Source organism: Rhinoraja longicauda, chromosome 18 (genome assembly GCF_053455715.1).
Source record: "Rhinoraja longicauda isolate Sanriku21f chromosome 18, sRhiLon1.1, whole genome shotgun sequence".
NCBI classification, from domain to species: domain Eukaryota; kingdom Metazoa; phylum Chordata; class Chondrichthyes; order Rajiformes; family Arhynchobatidae; genus Rhinoraja; species Rhinoraja longicauda.
In genome coordinates this window covers 17296641-17320953 of record NC_135970.1, presented here as the reverse complement: position 1 = coordinate 17320953, position 24313 = coordinate 17296641, and the positions used below count along the sequence as shown (strand labels likewise).

The following is a 24313-nucleotide window of genomic DNA, read 5'->3' as shown; positions in this document are numbered from 1 at the left end:
ACCACACACAGTACTCCAGGTGCGGTCTCACTAGGGCCCTGTACAACTGCAGAAGGACCTCTTTGCTCCTATACTCAACTCCCCTTGTTATGAAGGCCAACATTCCATTGGCTTTCTTCACTGACTGTTGTACCTGCATGCTTCCTTTCAGTGACTGATGCACTAGGACACACAGATCTCGTTGTATGTTCCCTTTTCCTAACTTGACACCAATCAGATAATAATCTGCCTTCCTATTCTTACCACCAAAGTGGATAACCTCACACTTATCCACATTAAACTGCATCTGCCATGCATCCACCCACTCACACAACCTGTCCAAGTCACCCTGCAACCTCATAGCATCTTCCTCACAGTTCACACTACCAGCTTTGTATCATCTGCAAATTTGCTAATGGTACTTTTAATCCTTTCATCCAAGTCATTAATGTATATTGTAAATAGCTGCGGTCCCAGCACCGAGCCTTGTGGTACCCCACAGGTTACTGCCTGCCATTCTGAAAGGGACCCATTTATCCCCACTCTTTGCTTTCTGTCTGTCAACCTGATACCTGAGATAGTATGTCCATTAATCCTTCCATAGTGAGAAATGTTTCAGTAATAACACTATCAGCTTGGCTCAATTAGCAGCCGACCTATTTTTATTTCAACTCTCCTTTAAAATGTATAAACAATAGTTATTGCCAGTATTCTAGCATCTTTTTCTTTACTAATGCAATATTGCTTCTCCTTCCTTTTTAAAACACATTGCTGTGTGCGGACAGCTGTCAGAAGAGTAGTATTTTCATGTGACCAACGTACCAAGAGGATGCCAGCAGCTTTATTCAAGGTAAATGGGGAAAGCAATCCCACTGTTATTCATAACAAGAATGGGTATGAAGACATTTATAACCGAGTATAGAAATGAGAAACTAACCAAAGAAAGATACAAACCCTAATCTAGATAGGTTGATTCTGCACATTAAAAGGAAGAAGTATTATTATATTAGAAAAGAAAAATGTGTCTCTGGCAATAATTAAAGTTATGTTTATGTTTTAAACGAGCGTTAGTACAATCTGGCGAAAATAAACCAATTGGCATAATATCAGTGATGGAAAGATCAAACGCCAAATGGTTCTGGCCATAGCTGATGACTATGAAGCAAACTGCTGGCATTAGTTATTTCTGCTGAAGTCAACCCTGGATGGTTTCACAGGAAGTTTGGGAGGCAGGTACCATTATGTGGTATACCAGCATAGTTTGGTTTTGCTAGGATTCTTTAGCATATAAAGGAGCCCATTTTTACCCAATCCTACAGCAGATCAAACATTGCATAGGATCAGAGTGGGGGGATTCTCAGTCTGTAGAATAGGGAATAAATATAATTAACTTTAATTTAATGATCTGTATTTGATTTTGCGTATTCTTAATTGAATTCAAACGATTCTTTAATTTCCTTAAATTCCTTACATCAACTTAAAAAAGTTTTTAAATAACTGATTGTCAGGGTGGTCAATAATTTGACAGATTTTACTCAAGTCAAAGTTCCACCCTACCTATTTCTTCTGTCAAAGTTGCCTGGGGTCTCACTACATCTTCCTAGATGCCTCTAGAATCCAGACACCTAAAAGATTTCAAGTACTGATCCACTTCAGGTTAATACAGGTAAGGGGCAAGTCCAAACAGCAGACCAGATCCAGTTCTATTCATTTAAATTAGGGGCACTTGACCACTCTCATCAAATCTGATGAAATCTCAATACCACTTTCCTGCCTCTCCCAATAACCTTTCACCCTCTTGCTTATTAAGAATCGATATACATCTGAATTAAAAATATTTAAAGATTACTTCCACTACCCTGTGAGGAAGAGAGTTCCAAAGACTCATAATGGTAAGATTGTAGCGACCATAGAGAATGGTCCAGGTCGTCGAACCCTCGGATTGGCCAGCGAGGTCACGTGGGAACGCGACCATGGGGATTGGTCCAGGGAGCGACATCGCTGATTGGCCAGCGATGTCATGTGCGCGTTTGGCGCCCGATTTAGTCAGTTCGGCGAAGTCTTCAAGGAAGACAGTAAGTTTGTATTGGTTGTCCTGTACCTTGTTGTTTAACTCTGTATTCGTGTATTGCGGCTGCAATAAACTTCGTCTACAACCAACAAGTTTCGGACTCGCCATATTGGTGACCCCGACGTGATCTGGACGATCGCCGACTGAGCAGGAACCCGACGCCTCGTTGACGATGACCGAGCAGGGCACACCGGAGTCAAGCGCGGCAGGCGTTCATCTTCCGTTATTTTGGACGTACGCACCGCAAGCTTGGTTTATCCACGCCGAGGCTCAATTCCATATAAAGAAGGTGTCGGACGAATCCACGAAGTACTTCTACCTCGTCAGCGCTCTATCGCCGGACACAACCAAGCGCGTGATGCGGTTCATCGTAAATTCACCTGCGGAAGACAAGTACGAGGCCATGAAGAAGGTATTACTGCGAACCTTCGGGTTTAATAAGCATGGTGGTGCGGCAAAACTTCTGCACCTACCGGATCTTGGAGACCAACTGCCTTCCGTCCTCATGGCCGAAATGATGATGCTAGCCGGTGAGCATACGGATTGCCCGATGTTTGAACAGGCATTCCGCGAGAAACTTCCCGAGGATGTCCGACTGCTGCTCACGGATTGTTCTTTTAAGGACCCCGAAGCATATGCAGCGAAAGCGGACGCGCTCATAGCGGCAAAAAACAAGGCAAGTGGTTCAATCAACAAAGTCTCGACATCGGTGACCACGCCACAGCAACGGCAAGATGGCGCCACGTCTCCCGCCAATTCTCCGAAAGCCCGCCAAAAAGATCCGCACAAGTATGGCTGGTGCTATTATCACCTACGATGGGGTAACGAATCCCGCAACTGTCGTTTGCCTTGTACCTTCGCGGGAAATGCCTCGGCCGATCGTACATAGGAGCAGTTACGATTGGCCAGAACCGGCGCCTCTATGTCCATGATCGATTCACGGACACAGAATTTTTGGTAGACACGGGAGCCATCGTCAGCATAGTGCCGCCGACCGACCTCGAAACCAGATCGGGTAAGACAGGTCCCACCCTCATCGCGGTTAATGGCAGCCCAATTCGCACTTTCGGTACACGGAAGATGTCCCTTGTGTTAGGCCTCCGCACGTACGAATGGCCATTCATCATAGCCGACGTCAAACAAGCGATCCTGGGCGCAGATTTTCTCTCGGCTTTTTCACTGGTTCCTGATGTCCGCGGTAACGACCTCCGACCCTCTGCCGAAGATGAGCACGTCGCTCCGGCAATCGCCTCCTCGCCCAGCCCTACTGTCCAGGCCGTCGTCGCGGCCCCCGACTCGTATGCTGCGATTCTGGCAGAGTTCCCAGAGCTGCTCGTCCAACGTTTTGACGCACCTTCGGCTAAGCACGGTGTGGTCCATCACATCCGCACCGAAGGCCCTCCCGTTTTCGCTCGGGCCAGGAGACTACCGCCAGACAAACTGGTGGTGGCAAGGGCGGAGTTCAGGAAGATGGAGGAAATGGGAATTGTCCGTCAGTCTGACAGCCCGTGGGCCTCGCCGTTACACATGGTCTCCAAGGCATCTGGGGGGTGGAGGCCATGTGGCGATTATCGGCGTCTCAATGCTGTCACCACGGCTGATCGCTACCCCATACCGCACCTACAGGACTTTTCATCTGGGCTGGAAGGAGCGGTGGTGTTTTCCAAAATCGATTTGGTGCGAGGATACCATCAGATTCCGGTGCGACCGGAGGACATACAGAAAACTGCAACTATTACTCCGTTCGGGTTGTTTGAATGATTGCGTATGCCTTTCGGTTTAAAGAACGCGGCACAGGCTTTCCAGCGACTGATGGACCGCGTGGGCCGGGGTTTACCCTTTTTGTTTATTTATTTAGACGACATCCTGGTCGCCAGCCCCTCAGTGCAGGAACACCAGGCCCATTTGCGGACCGTGTTCCAGCGGCTCCAAGACCACGGGCTCATTATCCAACCCTCCAAATGTCAATTCGGCCTGCCTGCTCTCGATTTCCTAGGGCACAGAATTACTCCTGCCGGCGCCGCCCCTTTGCCCGAGAAGGTGGAGGCTATCCGGGCTTTTCCCAGGCCCACCACAGTAAAAGGGCTGCAGGAGTTCGTAGGCATGGTTAATTTCTACCATAGATTCGTTCCGGCAGCGGCGCGAGTCCTGCGCCCGCTTTTCCAATGCCTTGCAGGGAATCCGGTAGAGTTGTTGTGGTCCCCGACCGCAGAGTCGGCTTTTACAGCAGCTAAGGCAGCCTTGGCAGACGCCACCATGTTGGTCCATCCGAGCCCCTCCGCCCCCACGGCCCTGACGGTTGACGCCTCTGACGTGGCGGTGGGCGGGGTTCTGGAGCAGCAGGTCGGTGGCCGTTGGCAGCCTTTAGCGTTTTTCAGCCGGCAACTAAATTCGGCCGAGCTGAAATATAGCGCATTTGACCGAGAGCTTCTAGCTCTCTATTTAGCTGTCCGTCATTTCAGGTACTTCCTCGAGGGCCGCCCATTTGTGGCATTTACGGACCACAAGCCATTAACATTTGCTTTTTTGAAATTGTCTGACCCATGGTCGGCCCGCCAGCAGCGGCACCTGACTGCTATCTCCGAATTTACCACCGATGTCCGTCATGTCGCGGGTAAGCTTAATGCCGTTGCTGACGCCCTGTCCAGACCTGCTTTTCCCCCTATTTCGGCGGTGGACTGCGAAGTGGATCCCCAGGAGCTTGCGGAGGCACAGCTCCTAGCGGATACCGTTTCGGCTTACCGGTCCACCACTTCGGGATTGAAGTTGGCCCAGGTAGCTTGTGGTTCGGAGGGCACGAAAGTCTGGTGCGATGTTTCTCTTCCTCGTCCCAGGCCGGTAGTACCGCCCTCCCTTCAGCGCCGGGTTTTCGATGCCATTCATGGGCTGGCGCACCCGTCCATCCGCTCCACCTCTGCATTGGTAGCAGCGAGGTTTGTCTGGCATGGCCTGCGGAAACAGGTAGCGGGGTGGGCACGTTCCTGCGTGCCCTGTCAGACCGCTAAAGTCCAGCGCCACGTCCAGCCCCCCGTACAGGATTTCGAGGTCCCGGCTTTTCGTTTTTTCCACATCCACGTGGATTTGGTCGGGCCTTTGCCTTCCTCCCGGGGCTACACCCACCTCCTCACGGTGGTGGATCGGTTCACCCGGTGGCCAGAGGCTTTCCCATTGTTTGATATTTCGTCAGCGTCTTGTGCTAGGACTTTGGCCCTTCATTGGGTAGCTCGTTTCGGGGTCCCGGCAGTTATTACAACTGACAGAGGGCCACAGTTCACTTCGTCCCTCTGGGCCGCGCTGGCGGAACTGTACGGGTCCAAGTTACAACCCACAACTGCATATCACCCCCAGGCAAATGGACTCGTAGAAAGGTTCCACCGCCAACTTAAGGCGTCCCTCAGTGCAAAGCTTGAAGGCCCGGACTGGGTAGACCAACTCCCTTGGGTTCTTTTGGGTATCCGGACTGCTCCTAAGCCAGATCTCGGTGCGTCGTCCGCAGAGCTAGTATATGGCTCGACACTTCGAGTACCCGGAGATCTGTTTCCGGACCCTTCAGACCTGCTCCCTACAGTCCCATCAGCGTTAGCATCTCTCCGGGAACGGGTGGGCTCCCTGGCTCCAGTTCTGACTTCACGTCATGGGTGTCCCATGGTACATGAACCGTCTTCCCTGAAGGACTGTGAGTTTGTTTTTCTGCGTAAAGATGCCCATCGCGCCCCGTTGCAGAGGGTCTATCAAGGGCCGTTCCGGGTTTTACGTAAGGGAACGGCTACCTTCACCTTAGACATGGGCGGCAAGAGTGAACTCGTCTCGGTGTCCCGGCTCAAACCTGCCCATTTGGACCCGGATCAACCAGTCCTGGTCGGTCAAACCCCTAGGAGAGGCCGACCTCCGTTAGTTCCGCCCAGTCCGGAAACCCCCGTTCCGACAGTTCCTCCAGGACCCCCCGTTTCGGCAGTTCCTCCAGGACCCCCCGTGCCGGTAGTTCCTCCAGAACCTCTCGTTCCGGCTGTTCCACCAAGTCCGGAACCTCCGGCTCCTGTGGTTCAGGCTGTCCCTCTCCGTACTCGTTATGGTCGCGAAATCCGGCTCCCTGCTAGGTTCCGCACCTCGGGTTCTGGGGGGGGTCATGTAGCGACCATAGAGAATGGTCCAGGTCGTCGAACCCTCGGATTGGCCAGCGAGGTCACGTGGGAACACGACCATGGGGATTGGTCCAGGGAGCGACATCGCTGATTGGCCAGCGATGTCATGTGCGCGTTTGGCGCCCGATTTAGTCAGTTCGGCGAAGTCTTCAAGGAAGACAGTAAGTTTGTATTGGTTGTCCTGTACCTTGTTGTTTAACTCTGTATTCGTGTATTGCGGCTGCAATAAACTTCGTCTACAACCAACAAGTTTCGGACTCGCCATAAGATAATAAAAATCACCAAGTCTTTGATTTAAATGGGAGATTCCTAATTTTAAACTGTACTTCCCTCGTTCTAGATTATCTGACAAGAGGAAACGCCCTCTGCAACTGCATTCTGTCATGGCTCCAGATATTTTAGGATCGTTTACAACTCAATCAAGTCACCTTGTAATCTGAGAAATGCACAAGACTTACCTGTAGCAGGCCCAGAGGTCCTGGGTCAATTTTGACGAACCTTTTCATCTATTAACTATTTTTTTCCCACAAATGCATTGACATTCAGCCACCCAGCATTCCAATAATAAGTGTGAATGCAACAGGAAACAGACAACACATAACACTTCAACTTTCCTAATATTATTATATTAAATTAATTAGATCTTTTACATTACCTTTGAATATCCACATGTATCGGAGAGCCTCCGAAAAAAACTGCTCTGATCACATTGCGGACACAATATTGTTGTGTTGGCTTTGCAGGTCTCCTCACTGTAAACTCAATGAGAATTAAACAACAGATCAAACATTTCATTATATTTCTGACATAAAGAATCTTTAGATATTATGGCCTATAGACCAAAATTCAAGACATTGCTTCATTATTAAGCTTCTGGATTAATGGTGGTACTTATAAAAAGAAACAGGCTATTCAGGACAAATGATCCAGGCTAAATTATTTCAAACTAATTCAACCTCCATCCCTCTACTTGCCTCATCTCACCCATTCTTTTATTCCTTTCTTCATTGTGCATCGTGCATTTTCTTTTAAAATTCCAACCTGCCTCAATTCACATTCACATTAAACATCGTTTGCATCATCTGTATCTTCAGTAGAGCTGCTGTTTTATGAGTTTCGGATCACCCACACAATTGTGAGAAATTCTCAGATTTCAAGTCACTATTCTTCTTGTGTTATCCAATATTATAAAGCAAGGTTATGAGCTTTCACTGAACACAAAATTGCATCATCTAAAATATTTGTTACCTGCATATGATTGTACAATATCACTGAAGAAAGAAAAAAAAACATAGTACCTCACTTGATTATCTTCACGGTAGAATCCATAAATAACAACAGCAATTCCACCCACAGCAGCAGGAATTAGCATCATGGTGTACCAGTCAAGCCAGGCAAAGTACAAGGCAAGACGCTCTCCGAAGTAGAGTCTAGAAAAAGAACCAATACCTATGATTCAAAATGTGAACCATTTTCGACATAATGATCTTTCCCACTGCCAAATGCTTCATTTTTGAAGCACTCAATATAATAACGCCTTCTGTAAAACAAAACAGCCAAGGTACATAATTTGCCCTCTTTGACAATTTGAAATCCATGCTATTCTGGTCTTTGATTATCTCACACAATACTAAATGCACTCTGGTTTGCCACAACTGACCTTACACTACCTTTAATCAGCTTTAAATAGCTTCCCTGACTTATCTATTCAGTGTTTTGACAGACACTTATATTATAATGCATCTATTAAAAATTAATTCACATTGTAGATAATGCCCCAGTTTGTTCCTTTCAATTCCATTCCATCTGTAATGCGAACACTGATTTTTTTTTCTCCAGACACTGCCTGATGCAACATTTTTCCTTAGGATTCATTTCTGTGCTAAATCTCACATAAAAACATTTCATGGCTTCATATGCCCATTTGTAATCTCTTGGACTTCCATTATTAATTTAACAACTAGCCTGCTTCATAAACAGCATACCATCACAGCAATCTTAGCTTAACTCTTGAGAATCTCTGCCTTGCAGAAACACACCTTATCCCATAACGTCACTGAATTTAGTTCTTGAATATTGAACTATGTCTCGTCCATAGGTTTCCAGCAAAAAATATTCGCTGCAATTAGAAAGCAACTATCCAAAAGTACATAATTAGTGAATCACCTTATGTGATTGATTGGTTGTTTGGTAAATAAGCTTTTCCAATTAGCCCAGTTTTTTTGAAATATATGTTCTTTCTTCCAAATGTCTTCCTAAATAAAATAAAATAGATTTTAGGTTCATAAACTGAAGGAACAGCACCTCATATTTTTCTTGGTTAGCTTACAACCTAATGGTCTGAAAATTGAATTCTCCAATTTTAGGTAACCCACCTACAAATAATACCCTCTTCTGCCCTTTGGCCCACTTGGATGCGCACCCATATCCATTTCTTTCCCCTCCATTACCTCATCCCTTTCCAGCTATATTCCTTCCTCTAGCTTCACATTTGGCAAGTCTTCTATCCTTATCTCTTTACCTCACACTTTTTATCTTTTCATCTCTGGCCTTTGTCCAACCATCTGCCAATCAACACCCTCCTCCTCTGTATCCACCAATTATTTTCCATTTAAATAATAGGTTCTTCCTAAATTAATTCATTTTTAAAGCATTTTTGTCATAATTTACTCAAAAAAATTGTCCGGAAAGTAACAATAATTAACATGGAGACAAGAGAAAGGAGCCAGTTAGATCCAAATCTGTCTGAATCCTGATTAGGGTAACAGTGGTCAGACGGACCCGCTTGGGTACCAGAGGTCGGATGGGTCGGCGGAGGGTGCCAGAGGCAGGACAGGCCTCATGGGTGCCGCAGTTTGGAGTGCCGCCGAGAACAAATAGGGACCCAGCGGTGGTGGGGGGGCTGCCAAGAACAAAGGGTGATCGTTAGGGGCCAAATGGAATAGTTGTTAACTTTGTTGGCACCCTATATGTGGCGACTCTTTGCATACCTTGTGTATGTAAAGCAAATAATCTGACTTTGACAGGTCACATATGACAATGAAGTATAATTCATTCATTCACTAGAGAAGGTAAGATTACTCAAAGATAAAGCAGGGAATCTGTGCCTGGTGTCAGAGGCTGTCAACAAGGTACTAAATAGGTACTTTGCATCTGTATTTACCAAGGAGAAGCCCATAGAGGACGGTTGAGGTCAGTGTGAAGAATACTAATATGCAAGGGCAGTTTCAAATTAAGGAGGTGGTGTTGGTGGTGGTCGCTTCATTAACGGAAAGATGTGGAGGCTTCAAAGAGGATGCAGGAGGTTTACCAGAATGCTGCCTGAAATAGATGGTGTTATCTATAAGGAGAGGTTGAACAGACTTCCGTGGAACACAACAGATTGAGGGGAGACTTGATGGAAGTATATCAAATTATGAGGCATAATTTGAGTAGACAATCAAACCCTTTTCAGAGGGTGGAAATGTCAAAGACTAGAGGGCATAGCTTTAAGCTGAAAGGGGCAGAGTTTAAAGGAGATAGGTTTGTCAAAAAGACTGTTGGTACATTGGTCTTCACCAGTTGGGATATTGAGTATAAAGGTTGGGATGTTATATTACAATTGAATAAGACATTCGTGAGGCCACATTTGGAGAACTGTGTTCAGGTTTGGTCATCCTGTTATAGGATGTCATTAAGCTGGAAAGAGTGCAGAGATTTACGAGTATGTTGCCAAGACTTGAGGGACTGAGCCAGGAGGAGGTTGGGCTGGCTCGGACTTTATTCCTTGGAGGGCACGAAGCTGAGGGGTGATCTTATACAGGTGTACAAAAATCATGAGGGCAATAGATATGGTGAATGCACAGAATCTTTTACCCAGGGTAGGGAAATCAAAAGCAAGACAACATACTTTAAGGTGATTTATTCACAAAATGCTGGAGTAACTCAGCACGTCAGGCAGCATCTCGGGAGAGAAGGAATGGGTGACGTTTCGGGTCGAGACCCTTCTTCAGACTGATGTCAGGGGGGCGGGACAAAGGAAGGATAGGTTTGTCAAAAAGACTGTTGGTACATTGGTCTTCACAAGGTGAGAGGGGTAAGATTTAATATTAACCCGAGGAGCAACATTTTCCACTCAGGGGATGGTGGGTATATGGATCGAGCTGCCAGAGGAGGGATTTGAGGCAGATACTATCACTGCATTCAAAAGACACATCAACAGGCACATGGATGGCAAAGGTTTAAGGAATATGGGCCAAACACAGGCAAATGGCCCCAGCTTATATGGAGCATCTTGGTCAGCATGGACAATTTGGACCAAAGGGCCTGTTTCTTTCCTGTATGACTATGACTTCTATGCGATGTGGGGGGGGAATTATTTTTTTATGCAGTGGGTGGAGAGTGCTTGGAATACATTGCCAGGATGGTGGTGGAGGCATATATGATAATGGCATTTAAGCAGCTTTTCGTCAGGCACATGGATATAGAGGGATATGGATCACGTGCAGGCAGATGAAATTAGCTTATCAAGGGCAAACATTGGTGTTCGGCAGACATTGTGGGCTTAAGGACCTGTTCCTGTGCTGTACGTTTCTATGTTCTATGTTCAAAGTTTCCACAGGTTAGGCAATGGGTCTATTCTTTGCCATGAAATATATTAATATGGCTCTGCCCAACTTGCGATTTTGTAGAGTCATCAAATTAAATCTCTGCCACGAATTTCAGGCTCAGGACATCAGTGCTGATTGCCATCATGCTTACTTCGATGCACACTGATTCTCCCTTTCCCATCTACTGACTCATTTTGTTTCAGATATGCAATCAGGAAACCTGAGTAGGAGATGGTGGAGACTGAAGGGGTTTATATATAGTGGGATCTGTATCAGGCTCAGGTCAAGACAAAATAGTGGACTCGGTAGACCTGCCTTCCAAAATATTTGGAAACCTGAACAGCAAGTGAGCTGTGGTCAACTTACCAGTAGTGCCTGCTCTCAAAGTTGGATTAGGCTGAATGTTGGGGCCCTGCAAGAAGTGCAAGAGAGAGCAAAACAACACCATCCCCACTCCCGACTAGTAGTGCTGACTGCTATCTGGGGGGGGGGGGGGGGGGGGGGGGGGAGAGGCAGGAAGAAGGAAGAAAGCTGGAAGAGATGACAGGCAGGATAGAGCGTGGGAGTTTTGATAGGCAGATGGGTGCAACAAAGGCCAGATATAAAAATGGACGGTGTGAGACAGGATTGAAGAGTCAAAATATGGTCCTAGTGTCAGAAAGCAGCAGGAATCAAGAGGGAGAGCAGTGAGAGAGGGTCTCACAGAACTCCCATTAGAGAAAAAACTTCAAAATAGACATACCTTGAGGATATTTCAGTGGAGCAGTCAAAATGGATAAACAAGGAACTGCATTTGTTGGTTTAACAAAAGGACACAAAGTGCTGGAGTAACAGGGAGCATCTCTGGAGAACATGGATAGGTGACGTTTCAGAATCGCGTTTTAAGAGCGAACAAGAAATGTTTAAGGTGATACATTGTATCACTTTTCCCAACTGCTGCGTTAAGTCTTTATTCAGTTAAATATAGTTGCATGCTTCTTTAAAATTAATTCTTTACTGCTTTTACCAAAATAAGGAGTAAAATTTACCGCATGAAGTGGAAAGGCTGAATGAAATGTCTTGTGTTTTAATAATTCGCGAAGACCACCTATTATCAGAAAGTACAAAAGCATTATATACAAGTAGAGCAAATGAAAATCATTCTAATGTAATTATGAATCCATTAGATAAAATACCTTCTTCTGCCAATAGTCATATTTATTTAAATGTCAGAACTCATGCATATAAGTATTTTATTATTAAGAAAACCAGGCAGAAGGCCAATGGTTAAATTACTGAGCAAAATCAGATGGGATAAATCAACCAGAGCTGGAATTGATCTCAAATTTAAATTGTAAAATATGCATTCTACTGGTGTTGATCACAGTGCATTAGAAGTGGCTGTAAAAGTGCCTTTTATAAAAGATTTTTGCAGTATACTAGCGCTGACTAATCTCTAGGTGACACCATTCTAAGACCAATGGATTGACATGGAGGCCAGAGAGCACTACCTGCATGTAGACGATAGCTTCTTGCTGATTGGTAGGATACATCTTATATACTTTCTTGATGGAACTAATGAAAAATCCAACGAAGGAAGTCTTACATATGTATATATATATATATATATATATATGTGTATATATTTAGTCACTCAAGTCTTTGTACATAGGTTCTTTATTAGCTAATCACTAGCAGTACAGATGCAGGCTACTGTTACCCCCAGCTCCCACGATAGTCTGGTGACTAGCAGGCCAGGACTAGGATAACGCAGTACAAATCCTGATCTAGATTATGGACCGGATGTGCAACAGTAAAACCAGACATGGATCTACATCCTCCTTCTTAAGCATAAGTCTCCAAACCAACATCCTAATATAAGGGATGAAAATAGCAATTACGACAAATGCTATGCAGAGGATACAAAATGAGTAAGATAAATGTAAGGGAATGGTAAGGACAGTAATTAATCAGAATCCATAATAAGTATCTAGCCAGTCTTGGTACTTGGGATTGGGCTTACAGACCCGTCCTGCACGAGCACGATACAGGCCCTCTACTGTACCCGTTGTAGGTGGCAGCACTGTAGGTGGTGGTTCAAACGGCACTGGTCTCACAACAGCCTTTTGCACAGGAGACTGCACCGGTGACATCACGGGTGACTTTATAGACAATTTTATGGGTGATTTCACCACCGGCACCCGTGGCTCCTTTGTTGGTGTAAAGCCCAGATTGCGGTCTGCCGATGCCTGGTCACCATCGATCCACAACATGCCATCTGTGACTTCCCTGTAGCCATGCGAATGCTGCTGAGATGGCACTGTGTTTTCTGTTCCGCCGGTTCGTTCCTCCTTCCGATTGGACAAGATAGGACCGCGGCTCCTGGCAGGTCCCATTAACTACGCCCAGACGATCATGACCCTTCTGGGTCTTTAGGCAGACCGTCTGACCCTCCAACAGAGGCCGGAGGGGACGGCTAGACCTGTCGTAGTATGCCTTCTGGATCTGCCGTTTATGTTGCAGCTGAACCTGAACAGATTGGAGCTCATAAACACGGGGCTGTAGTAGTTGCCTTGCAACGGGAAGGGTGGTACGAGTTTGTCCGGACATCAGACTGGGTCACGTGAAACATTGCGGAGATTGAGGAGGTCCAGGAATACATCGGATCCGGCTCTTCTGGATCTCACCATGACCTGTTTGGCACTACAGTCAGCCCTCTCGGCTAGCCCGTCCGACTGCGGATACTCCGGGCTGCTGGTGATGTGTTTAAAATCCCAGCACGTGGCAAAGTCCTTGAAACACTGACTGGTAAATTGACCGGCATTATCCGACATGAGGGTGTGTGGAGACCCATGGACCGAGAAATGTCTCGCAAGTTTTTGAATTATTGCCGCTGATGAAATTGCGCGGAGCAAATCGATCTCGAACCACCTGGAATAGGAATCACCAGGACCAGATATTGATTGTCACGCCACTCAAAAATGTCAGTGGCCACAGAGGACCAGGGTAAATCAGGAACCGGGTACAGCAAAAGCGGTTCCCTTCGTTGATGTGGGGTCAACTGTTACAATAGCTACACTCGGAGCCTTCACACGACTTATCTGATAGTGATATTGTAAGCTTTCCAGAGAATATGCCTTCAGTGGATGGAGTTCGGCTCAATACGTTTGTTAATTAAACACAAAGATCCCACTTCTGACACCATGTTTGTGGGTGTATATATTCAGTCACTCAAGCCTTTGTACATAAGTTCTGTATTGGCAGATCACAAGCAGTACAGATGCTGGCTACTGTTACCCCCAGCTCCCACAATAGTCTGATGACGAGCAGGCCAGGACTAGGATAACGCAGTACAAAACCCGATCTGGATTATGGACCGGATGTGCAACAGTAAAACCAGATATGGATCTGCAATCGGCTAGACTGTTTTGTTAGTTTAAGTCAGAAAGGTAAGATATTAAGAGGAATTTTGGTAGTGCAATTTATCAATGGCTGCGACATGAGTAAAAACCTTGGTGATGGAAAACAATCTAAATTAGTATTTCATGGCCTTCCAACTTCATAATGTAAACAATTATATTTCATGTGCAATATTCAACAGTCCAGACTTTGCACAATTAATTCAACTTCTAAATTTCATTGCTTACATATTGGAAGGTTAGTCTTGTTTGCCATATGGGTTGGTCCTATAAGATGTGCAAGATTCCAAGTTTTTAAGTTCACACTGAAAGGATGAACTTAAACTGTGTATGCATTTAATGGAGGGCGGTGGTGAATATTGTACGGGCCATTGCAGAGAAGCTGTGTTCCCACCTGGATCCTGGTGCATCTTCGGAGCCCAGAGATTTCGCGAAGGAAATTACCTTAAATGCCTGTGACCACAATTGAGCATGTTACCATAGAGGAAGTTTTGAGCTTGGAAGAAGTGTGAACCAAACAAAGAAAAGGAGAAACACCAATTTCCATCACATCCAACAGATTATGACAAAGAACACCAGACAATCGGTTAGCACAAAAACAGGCACTGCCAGCCCACTGCAATGGGGGTAGAATGATTACCTAAAGGTAACTATTGGACAAGGTTGCATGTTTGCAGCTACCCAATATTGCTCCAATAAGGAGCTTCAATGCCAAATTAGGCAATTGACTTGGATATGTAGCAGGCATGTGAGTGAGAAAAAAAAAAGAGGAAAAGAGCAGAACTCTTGCGCGAAGCGTACAATGGGGGTCAAAAAATTGGGAAATTTCCACATAAAATTACCCGTTTCAAGCCTTGTTTAGTGCATTTCAGACAACAGACATCACAAAATAATGTGAATATGTCACTGTACACTAATAACATTTTCAAGTAAATTTGCACATTAATTGATAATCAGCCCAAAAAGGTGGTAATTGGCTTTTCTGTTGTGTTTTATATTTTAACCTTGTCTTAATTAATTTAGTTATATAATCTTGCACTTAAATTTAATATTTACTCATTACAGTTCCACCACTGATTTTCTGGCACTCTTGGTTCCAGAGCTTTGCTGGTTTATCCAGCAGGCCAAGGAAGTCATGGGGATAGATTTGCTGGCTCTAGCTGGGCTGGAGTTCCAGAGCCCCGGCCACAGGTTGCAAATTCAACCCACCGATCGGGCGTGGAAGTCCCGATGAGGTTGAGCTACATTGCCTTGACCAGCCTAGGTGTCACATTTTTGGGGCGATTTTCACGGCGCGGGGATTTCTCACAGAACCCTTAGCGACCTCCGATTTCTCCGTTTACTTGGCAAAGTGAAAAACGCGGAAATCTTGCAAAAAGCACGGAGAATGGATTTTAAAAACGCGGAAATCTGCGGAAACACGGAAAATTTACATGCCTGATGTAGTGATTGAATTATGAATGCTGTTTGGTAACTTAAATTGTTGATTTTAAGGAAAATTCCACTCTCAGAAATCATTGAAAATGTTGATGAAAAACTATTTCTAGTTTCTTATGGGCTTAAGATATGCAGTGCACCTACCACACCATATTAACTCAGTATTTATTTTTCCATGGAAGATATTTTGATCAGCAAGAGGGAATTGTAAGAAAAATTGGAGATCTGCAGTCATCCCTGCTCAAACATAATTATTTCAAGGTACCAGGCTTCAGAGTCCCATTCCCCCAAAGTCCTGAGTAGTATATTGTATCCTCCTTCAGATCCTATTCCAGGATCAGGACTATACTACTCAGGATACAATATACTACTCAGTATTTAGATAAACAATACAAACCCTAAGTGTGCAGTGGCCACTGAAATACATCTATCATATATGATGCTCCATCATTCTGTAAGCCAAATAAATATTTATTAGACTGAAACGTAGGTTCTGATTCAATATAACATCAATACAAATAAACAAATAGCGTTTAAGAATGAATTATTTATTCATAATACATAAATGAATAAAATCACTCAATATCTAAATTGATTGCTTTATTTGAACTTCAATGTGCTCAGATATAGAATATTGCACCTCTCTAACCAATTTTGAATAAGCTGCCAATTTTTGGAAGGTTGTACATGATTGAAGCCAAAAGAACATTTAATATCTTCAGAGTCTCATAACAGTAGACATCTGTTGAAACTCAACTGCAGCCAACCTGTCTATGGGATTTTCTTTAAAAAATACCATGCAATCATGTACATGCTGAGCCGAAGGGAGCAAGAAAGTCTAAAAACCTATAATGCAAGATAAGCTACTCCAACTGGATTTGGCACCCTGCCAATCATAAAGTGCGTTATCAACTACAGATGCTCCACGACTTACGATATTTTGACCTTACAATAGTGCAAAAGCAATACACATTCAGTAGAAACCGTACTTCAAATTTTGAATTTTGATCTTTCCCCGGGCTAACGATATGGAGCTGATTGGGAGCTGCTACAGCGATGATGTTTGGTAGGTTAGGTGTATGAAATGCATTTTCAACTTGCGATATTTTATCGGAAACATAACCCCATCATAAGTCGAGGAGCACCTGTATAGGATAGTTGGACTGATGAGAAAAAACTTTAAAATAATTGGATGAAATGCAATTTATTGCAAAATCAGAGCTGAGTAAATATTTCAGCAATGCTCAATATGATGAAAAGTGAAGGGCTTAATGTTCAAGTGCAGAGTATCAAATAATCAGACTGAGAACACAAAGCTTGTCAGCGGAAAAGCCATTGGCATTAAGGATTTTAAAAAATGTTAATTGTTAAAAATACATTTTGAGCCGACCTATTGGTGCTGAGTACATAGTGGTCTCAATTCGGTAATTCAAAATTCTGTTTCCATCACAGTAAACCACAAAAAAAAAGATTTTGCTGAGAAATATCTTTGGTTGGTAGTGCTAATTTACATCAGAGATTTAGCTCCAATGGAAGAAGTGAAATAGATTTTGTGAGGCAGCATTCAAATTGTAAACTAAGTCCTTACCAATGCCTGGGACAATTGTTTTCTTGAGAACAAAATGTATAATTCGAATTCTGAAATAAACAAAAAAAACTATTATCTTCAGTTGACTAAGTCAATAGTTAATTGTTCTGCTGCCCTTGTCACATGGATTAACCTTTGCAAAAAAAAAGTCACATTCACATTTTTTTCATTCTGGCACAACCATAACACCAGTGCATGGAATTTCTATTTTGAGACACCAAACTCTGTGGAATTCCATTGCTGGATGCAGCTAACATAGCATAAACAAAATGAAATCTATCATAATGTATTCCAAAAATGCTCACTCAAAAATGCTGAAAAATGCAGAGTTCATATGGTGCCATATCGTGTCCATTAACCATCTCTCTGCCCACACAATCAAGATATGGCTCATTTTTTGACAACCATCTTCACCCACTTTTGTATCACCTGTAACCTTACTAATCATTGATTGTACGTTCTCATCCAAATCATTGATATAGATGACAAACAGCAATGGGCCCAGCACCGGACCCTGAGGCACACAACTAGTCGCTGGTCAGTCCGAAAACCACCATCACCCTTTGATTCTTTCCATAAAGCCAATTTTCTATACAGACAGCTAGTTTTCCTTGGATACCATACGATCTAACTTTAAAGAGCAACCTCCCGTGCGGAACATTGTCAAGTGCCTTGCTGAAATTCATATACAGTGCCCTCCATAATGTTTGGGACAAAGACCCATAATTTATTTATTTGCCTCTGTACTCCACAATTTGAGATTTATAATAGAAAAACATCACATGTGGTTAAAGTGCACATTGCAGATTTTAATAAAGGCCATTTTTATACATTTTGATTTCACCATGTAGACATTACAGCAGTGTTTATACATAGTCCCCCCATTTCAGGACACCAGAATGTTTGGAACATAGCAATGTCACGTAAATGAAAGTAGTAAAGTTCTTTTTTTTGTTGTTGCAAATCCTTTGCATGGAATGACTGCTTGAAGTCTGCAATTCATGGATATCACCAGTTGCTGGGTGTCTTCTCTGGTGATGCTCTGCCAGGCCTGTATTGCAGCCATCTTTAGCTTATACTTGTTTTGGGGGCTAGTCCCCTTCAGTTTTCTCAATTGGGTTCAGATCGGGTGATTGACTTGGCCACTCAAGAATTGACCATTTTTTTGCATTGAAAAACTCCTTTGTTGCTTCAGCAGTATGTTTGGGATCATTGTCTTGCTGCAGAATGAACCGCCAGCCAATGAGTTTTGAGGCATTTGTTTGAATTTGAGCAGATAGGATGTGTCTATACACTTCAGAATTCATTATGCTATTACCATCAGCCGTTGTATCATCAATGAAGATAAGTGAGCCAGTACCTTCAGCAGCCATACATGCCCAGGCCATAACACCCCCATCACTGTGTTTCAAGATGAGGTGGTATGCTTTGGATCTTGGGCAGTTCCTTCTCTCCTCCATACTTTGCTCTTGTCATCACTGATATAAGTCAATCTTCGTCTCAACTGTCCACAAGACCTTTTTCCAGAACTGTGGTTGCTCTTTTAAGTACTTCTTGGCAAACTATAACCTGGCCATCCTATTTTTGCAGCTAACCAGTGGTTTGCATCTTGCAGTGTAGCCTCTGGATTTCTGTTCATGAAGTCTTCTGCAGTAATTGACAAATCCACACTTGACTCCTTTGGGGATTTTTCTTTATTATAGGGAGAATTCTTCTGTCGTCAGCTGTGGAGGGCTTCCTTGGCCTGCCAGTCCCTTTGTGATTAGTAGGCTCACCAGTGCTCTCTTTCTTCTTAATGACGTGCCAAGCAGTTGATTTTGGTAAGCTTAAGGTTTGGCTGATGTCTCTAACAGTTTTATTCTTGTTTCTCAGTCATATAATGGCTTATTTGGCTTTCATTGGCACAACTTTGGTCCTCATGTTGATAAACAGCAATAAAAGTTTCCAAAGGTGATGGAAAGACTGGAGGAAAGACGGGGTGCTGAGAGCTCTCTTATCCCTGCATTAAGGAGGCACTTAAACACACCTGAGCAATTACAAACGACCGTGAAGCCATGTGTCCAAACATCATGGTGCCCTGAAATGGGGAGACGATGTATAAACACAGCTGTAATGTTTACATAGTGAAACTAAAATGTATAAAAATGGCCTTTAATATAATCACATGTGACATAGCTCAAGTTACAAAAGGGAAATTGCACATAAATATATATTTTTTAATTGACAAATAGAAAAAAAGTAAACAGATAATTTATCTATTAACATATCTTCATAAGAATTCAAAGGATGCAGAAGTCCCTTGATGAGAAGGGTAATAAAAAATGAATGTAGCAAAAACAAGATGCATGATAAACTCAAACAAAACAACCAAAAAATTTAGAGGGAAGCAAAAAGATTAGAAAGAGTTAGGAGGAACCGCAGAAAAAAAAGTCAAAATAAAGTATTAATGTTTGTAGGGATACAAGTGGCTAAAGAATAATTAAAGAAAGAATCGTGTCAATTAGAAAAGAAAAAAAAAATCTGTTTCATAAACACTGATGAAATAAGAGTTTTTAGGCAAAATTTCCTGTGGATTTCCATCAAAACTATTCGGAGCACTTGGAAATTCACACACCTTAAATGAGCCTTGTCCTTTGCAAAAGCATGTGACAGCACGAATGAAAGGATATTTTAAGGGATTGGGGAGTTGGCAGATGGAAAGTGTATGCACGATGTTAAAAACTTGGTGGACGTCAAAGCAGTTGTTTTGTTAGTGTGTTTCCTTTCTGTAACCTGTTCCATTACAGCTACACAACTAATTAACAGAGGCTTTACACTCGAGTCTTGGGTTCAGCCATTTTAATTCAGGATCTCTCTGGTTACAGCCTCATGGGTAATATATCCCCGGTACTGCACCACCGGGTGCGCTATTCCCATAACATCCCCCTTTATATAAACAGATATGTACAGGAACTTTACATGTATAGCCATAAATTAAACTCTTCCATGGTATCTTATTTCACTGAGTCCAACATGTCTCCAACAGTCCATTTTCCAACATGCCTTTGACAATCCATTTCCGTGGTAGCTTCCAAATTTTCCTCCCTTGGATCTGCGACAGTTCAGTGCTCGGAATTATCTAAACTTTGAACAACACATGTCTGGTTCCTCATTCCCTTTCCCTTTTTATCTATTAATTTGTTTGTTTATTTATTTAGTTTTATTAGCCATTACATAAAACAATGCATATCAAACTATAACCGAAAATATAACATTAACTTTTTAAACATAACCTAATAGCCTTTACATCTATATTTAACTACATGTACAGGCCCTATCCTTATTTGGGCACATAATCCTGCAGATAGCGTGGTTTTCGAACGCATCTACCAGATCTTGTTGTCAGGGTTTGATGCTCCCTGGGGACCGGTGGTCGGCTCATAGGTCGATTTTCTCGCTCCGGTTCAGGCAACGTCACCAGGTCATCTAGGTCAACATCAACGCGATGAAATGGCTCGTTGGTCTTCCTAAGATGGCGCCGATTCCGACGATAGATGACGCCGTCCTCGGTTCTGACTTCATAAGATCTGGGTTGCGCAACACGGCCTACGACCACAGCCTTCCTCCAGGACTGATGTCGATTATCGGTCGGCTTCACTCGAACTGGATCGCCAGCTTTCAGGGGAATCAGATCTTGAGATCCTCTGTTGTAGTAGTCTGCTTGTCTGTCTCTAGCTGCTCTCAACTCATCTCCTACTTTTTTTGGAATTTCAGGTTTGAGCAGCCTCTGAGTAGTCGGTAGGTAGAATGGTCCTGGTACGTCTGTTCATCAATCTTTGAACTGGATTGCTACTCATGCCAGGTGTTGGTGTGTTGCGAAAAGCTAGTAGGCTTAGGTAAAGATCAGCTCCAGCAGCCTTAGCCTTCCTCAGCAATGACTTCGCAACTTTCACACTGCTCTCCGCCTTTCCATTACTCTGTGGATAATAGGGTGATGTGCTCGTATGTTCAAACTGCCACTTCTTGGTAAAACTCTTGAACTCCTCAGCTGTGAACTGTGGCCCATTATCTATGATGAGCTGATCTGGTATTCCATATCTTGCGAACTGGCCTTTCATTTTATGGGTGACATTCACTGCCAGTGTTTTCTCTAGATAGTCTATTTCCCAATATCCTGAGAAATAGTCCACAGTGATCAAATAGTTCCTTCCATCCAAGTGGAACAAATCTGCACCCACCTTCGCCCATGGTCTCTCTGGAATTTCATGGGAATGCAGCGTTTCTTTTGGTTGCTCTTTCCCTTGAGCTTGACATGTCTCACATTTTTGTATGAAGTCCTTGATTTCTGCACTCATTCCGGGCCAGTGCAGACATTCTCTTGCCCTTCTTAGACAGCCATTCACACCAATGTGGGAATCATGTACTCTTGTGAGCATGTCGCGTCTCCTGGCTTTAGGGATGATTACTCTCTCTCCCCTAAATATGAGACCATCTCCAACACTCAGCTCGTCCCTCACATGGAAATAGTTGATGAGCTCTGGGTCAACATCCTTCTTGTTCTCTGGCCAGCCTCGTTTGATCACCTCTTGCAGTTTCTGCATAGTCTCATCTTCTCCTGTTGCATCCCTTATGCCATTTAGCAGAGGCTGTGCTATTGGGATGTGCCTTGCCAGGTTTACAGTCTCCAGTTCTGCCAGGTGCATCTCCTTCCCTGGTCTGTATCTTATTGTCACATCATAGGTCTGCATCCTCACCAGCATCCTCTGCAATCTCTTTGGTGCCCGATGAAGTGGTTTTGTGGCGATTATCTCCAGTGGCTTATGGTCTGACTGCACATTCACTGGCCTTCCATATGTGTACACATGGAACCTCTCTAGACCAAACATCACTGCCAGCAATTCTTTTTCTATTTGTGCATATCTGGTCTCTGCATCCGTCAGGGCCCTGCTGGCATAGGCAACTGGATGGCCCTCCTGCATCAGCGCCGCACCAAGTCCAGTTTCTGACGCGTCGGCCTGTACTGTCAGCTCCTTGGATGGATCATAGTATCTGAGTACTGGCTCGGCAGTTACTAGCTTCTTTATGTCCATCACCGCCCTGTCATGCACCTGTGCCCACCACCAAACTACATCCTTCTGTGTCAGCTTGCGTAGCGGTTCACATAGGTCGCTTAATCCAGGAAGGAATTTGCTCAAGTAGTTAACAAAGCCAATAAATCGCTGAACTCCTTGGACATCCGTTGGGTTAGGCATATGTAGCAGCAGAGACTCTATGTCCTATGAAAGTGACTTCCTTCACCTTCAGCTTTGCCTTCTCTATGTTCAGCTTCAGGTGACGGTCACGACATCTCTCCATCAGAGCTTTAACCTTCCTGTCATGGTCTCTTTCTGCTTCCTCTGCCGTTTTTCCTTTCCCAAACACTAGGATGTCGTCAGCAACAGACCTCACTCCTTCCAGGCCCTCCAGCACTTGGTTCTGTCGTCGCTGGAACTCCTCAGGGGCCGTGGACAGACCAAACGGCATGCGTCTCCACCTATATCTACCATATGGTGTGTTAAATGTCGTAAGCTGAGAACTCTCATCATCCAGTTCCACATGCCAAAACCCGTTCTTGGCATCAAACGTGCTAAAGACCTTGGCATCATTCAGGTCGGTGAGGACATCTTCGATCGTCGTCATTGGGTAATGACTTCTTTTAAGCCCCTTGTTCAGATCCCTCGGGTCTAAACACACTCTCAACTTCCCATTGGGCTTTTCTACACACACAAGGCTGGATACCCATGGTGTGTGGGTCTCTACTGGGGCAATTACTTCCGCTTCTGTCAGTCTGCCCAACTCATCTTTCAGCTTACTCCGTAAGGCTACAGGGATTCTTCGTGGTGGGTGGATCACCGGCGTTATGCTGTCAGCTACCAGCAGATGGTACTTGCCCTCAAATTTACCTGTCCCTTCAAACACATCAGCATACTCCGCTATCAATCTTTCTTTGGTCAGAAGGATTTCCCTGCCACTCAGTGTCATTATGTTCTCTGTACAAACTGAGATGAGCCCCATCTGCTGGGCTGCCCTGCTTCCCAGGATTGGAATGCAGTCCTCCTCCAGGACTACAAACTCTACTTTGTATTTCCTTCCATTCTTCGGGTTCACCAGTCTCATCGTGCTTTTCCCAAGAGGCACCACTGTCGTATTGTTGTACATGGACAATGCTTGCTTGGTTTCATCCACATCCTTCGCATACATCTTGGGAATGATGTTACATGTGGCTCCACTGTCCACCTGGAATTTTACTTCCTTCCCTTTCAGCATCATGGTCGCAAAGATTTTCTTTGGGAATTGAGTCTCCTCAACCCTGTGCACACTTTCTGCTTTTCCTGCTTCTGGTTGCAGTTCCATTGTGTGAATTTCATCAACCTCTTGACTGTCATCATACTCATCACTGGAACTCTCCACTTCCACCACTGCATGCACAGGTTTTTTCCCTTTCTTTTCTTTCTTCTGCTGCCCCTGCTTTTCCATGCATTGCGAGGCAAAATGATCTTTCTGATGGCATTTGAAACACTCCCTGCCATATGCCGGACATTTCTCCTTCTTTCTCTCATGTTTGTATCCACAGTATTTGCACTGTATGGTTGGCTGGTATCGTTTCCCCTCCTTCCTCACTGCACGGACATCTTGTCGCTGGTCCCCTAACAGGACATCAACTCTGGCCTTGGCCAGCACCGAAGCCTGGCATGCCTTCACACACTTTTCTAAGTCAAGTGAGGTTTCTCGGAGAAGTCTTTCCCGCAGCATGTCATCCCTTATGCCGCATATTATTCTATCACGTATCAGTGAATCCTTCAACTCTCTGAAACCGCAATGAGCTGCCAAGAGCTTCAGTTCTATTAAAAACGAATCAAAAGTCTCCCCTCTCTCTTGGCTCCGCATAAAGAATCTATACCTGTCGACGGTCTCGTTCCTCACGGGTTGACAATGCTTTTCGAAAGCATCGAGTGCCTGCGCTAGCGTAACTTCTTGTACGTTGCCTTCCGGCGTCCGTGTCTCGAGCGTCTGGTAGAGCTCCCTCCCTTGCGGTCCAACTAGGTACATTAGCAGATTCCTCATTGTCTTGTCCTCCTTCCCTTCCATGC

The 24313-nt window shown here is 44.3% G+C and overlaps 1 protein-coding gene across 1 annotated transcript in view; it reads right to left on the bottom strand.

The window, feature by feature from the left end:
* LOC144602156 (anoctamin-9-like) overlaps window positions 1–24313 on the bottom strand; it is an 86197-nt gene that overhangs the window by 48655 nt on the left and 13229 nt on the right. Inside the window, exons 5-9 of the mRNA XM_078414891.1 lie at window positions 17205–17254; window positions 11810–11868; window positions 8359–8447; window positions 7491–7622; window positions 6848–6944 (exon numbers count right to left, since the gene is read on the bottom strand). Coding sequence (XP_078271017.1) covers window positions 6848–6944; window positions 7491–7622; window positions 8359–8447; window positions 11810–11868; window positions 17205–17254 — 427 coding nt within the window. The remainder of the gene's footprint in view (window positions 1–6847; window positions 6945–7490; window positions 7623–8358; window positions 8448–11809; window positions 11869–17204; window positions 17255–24313) is intronic.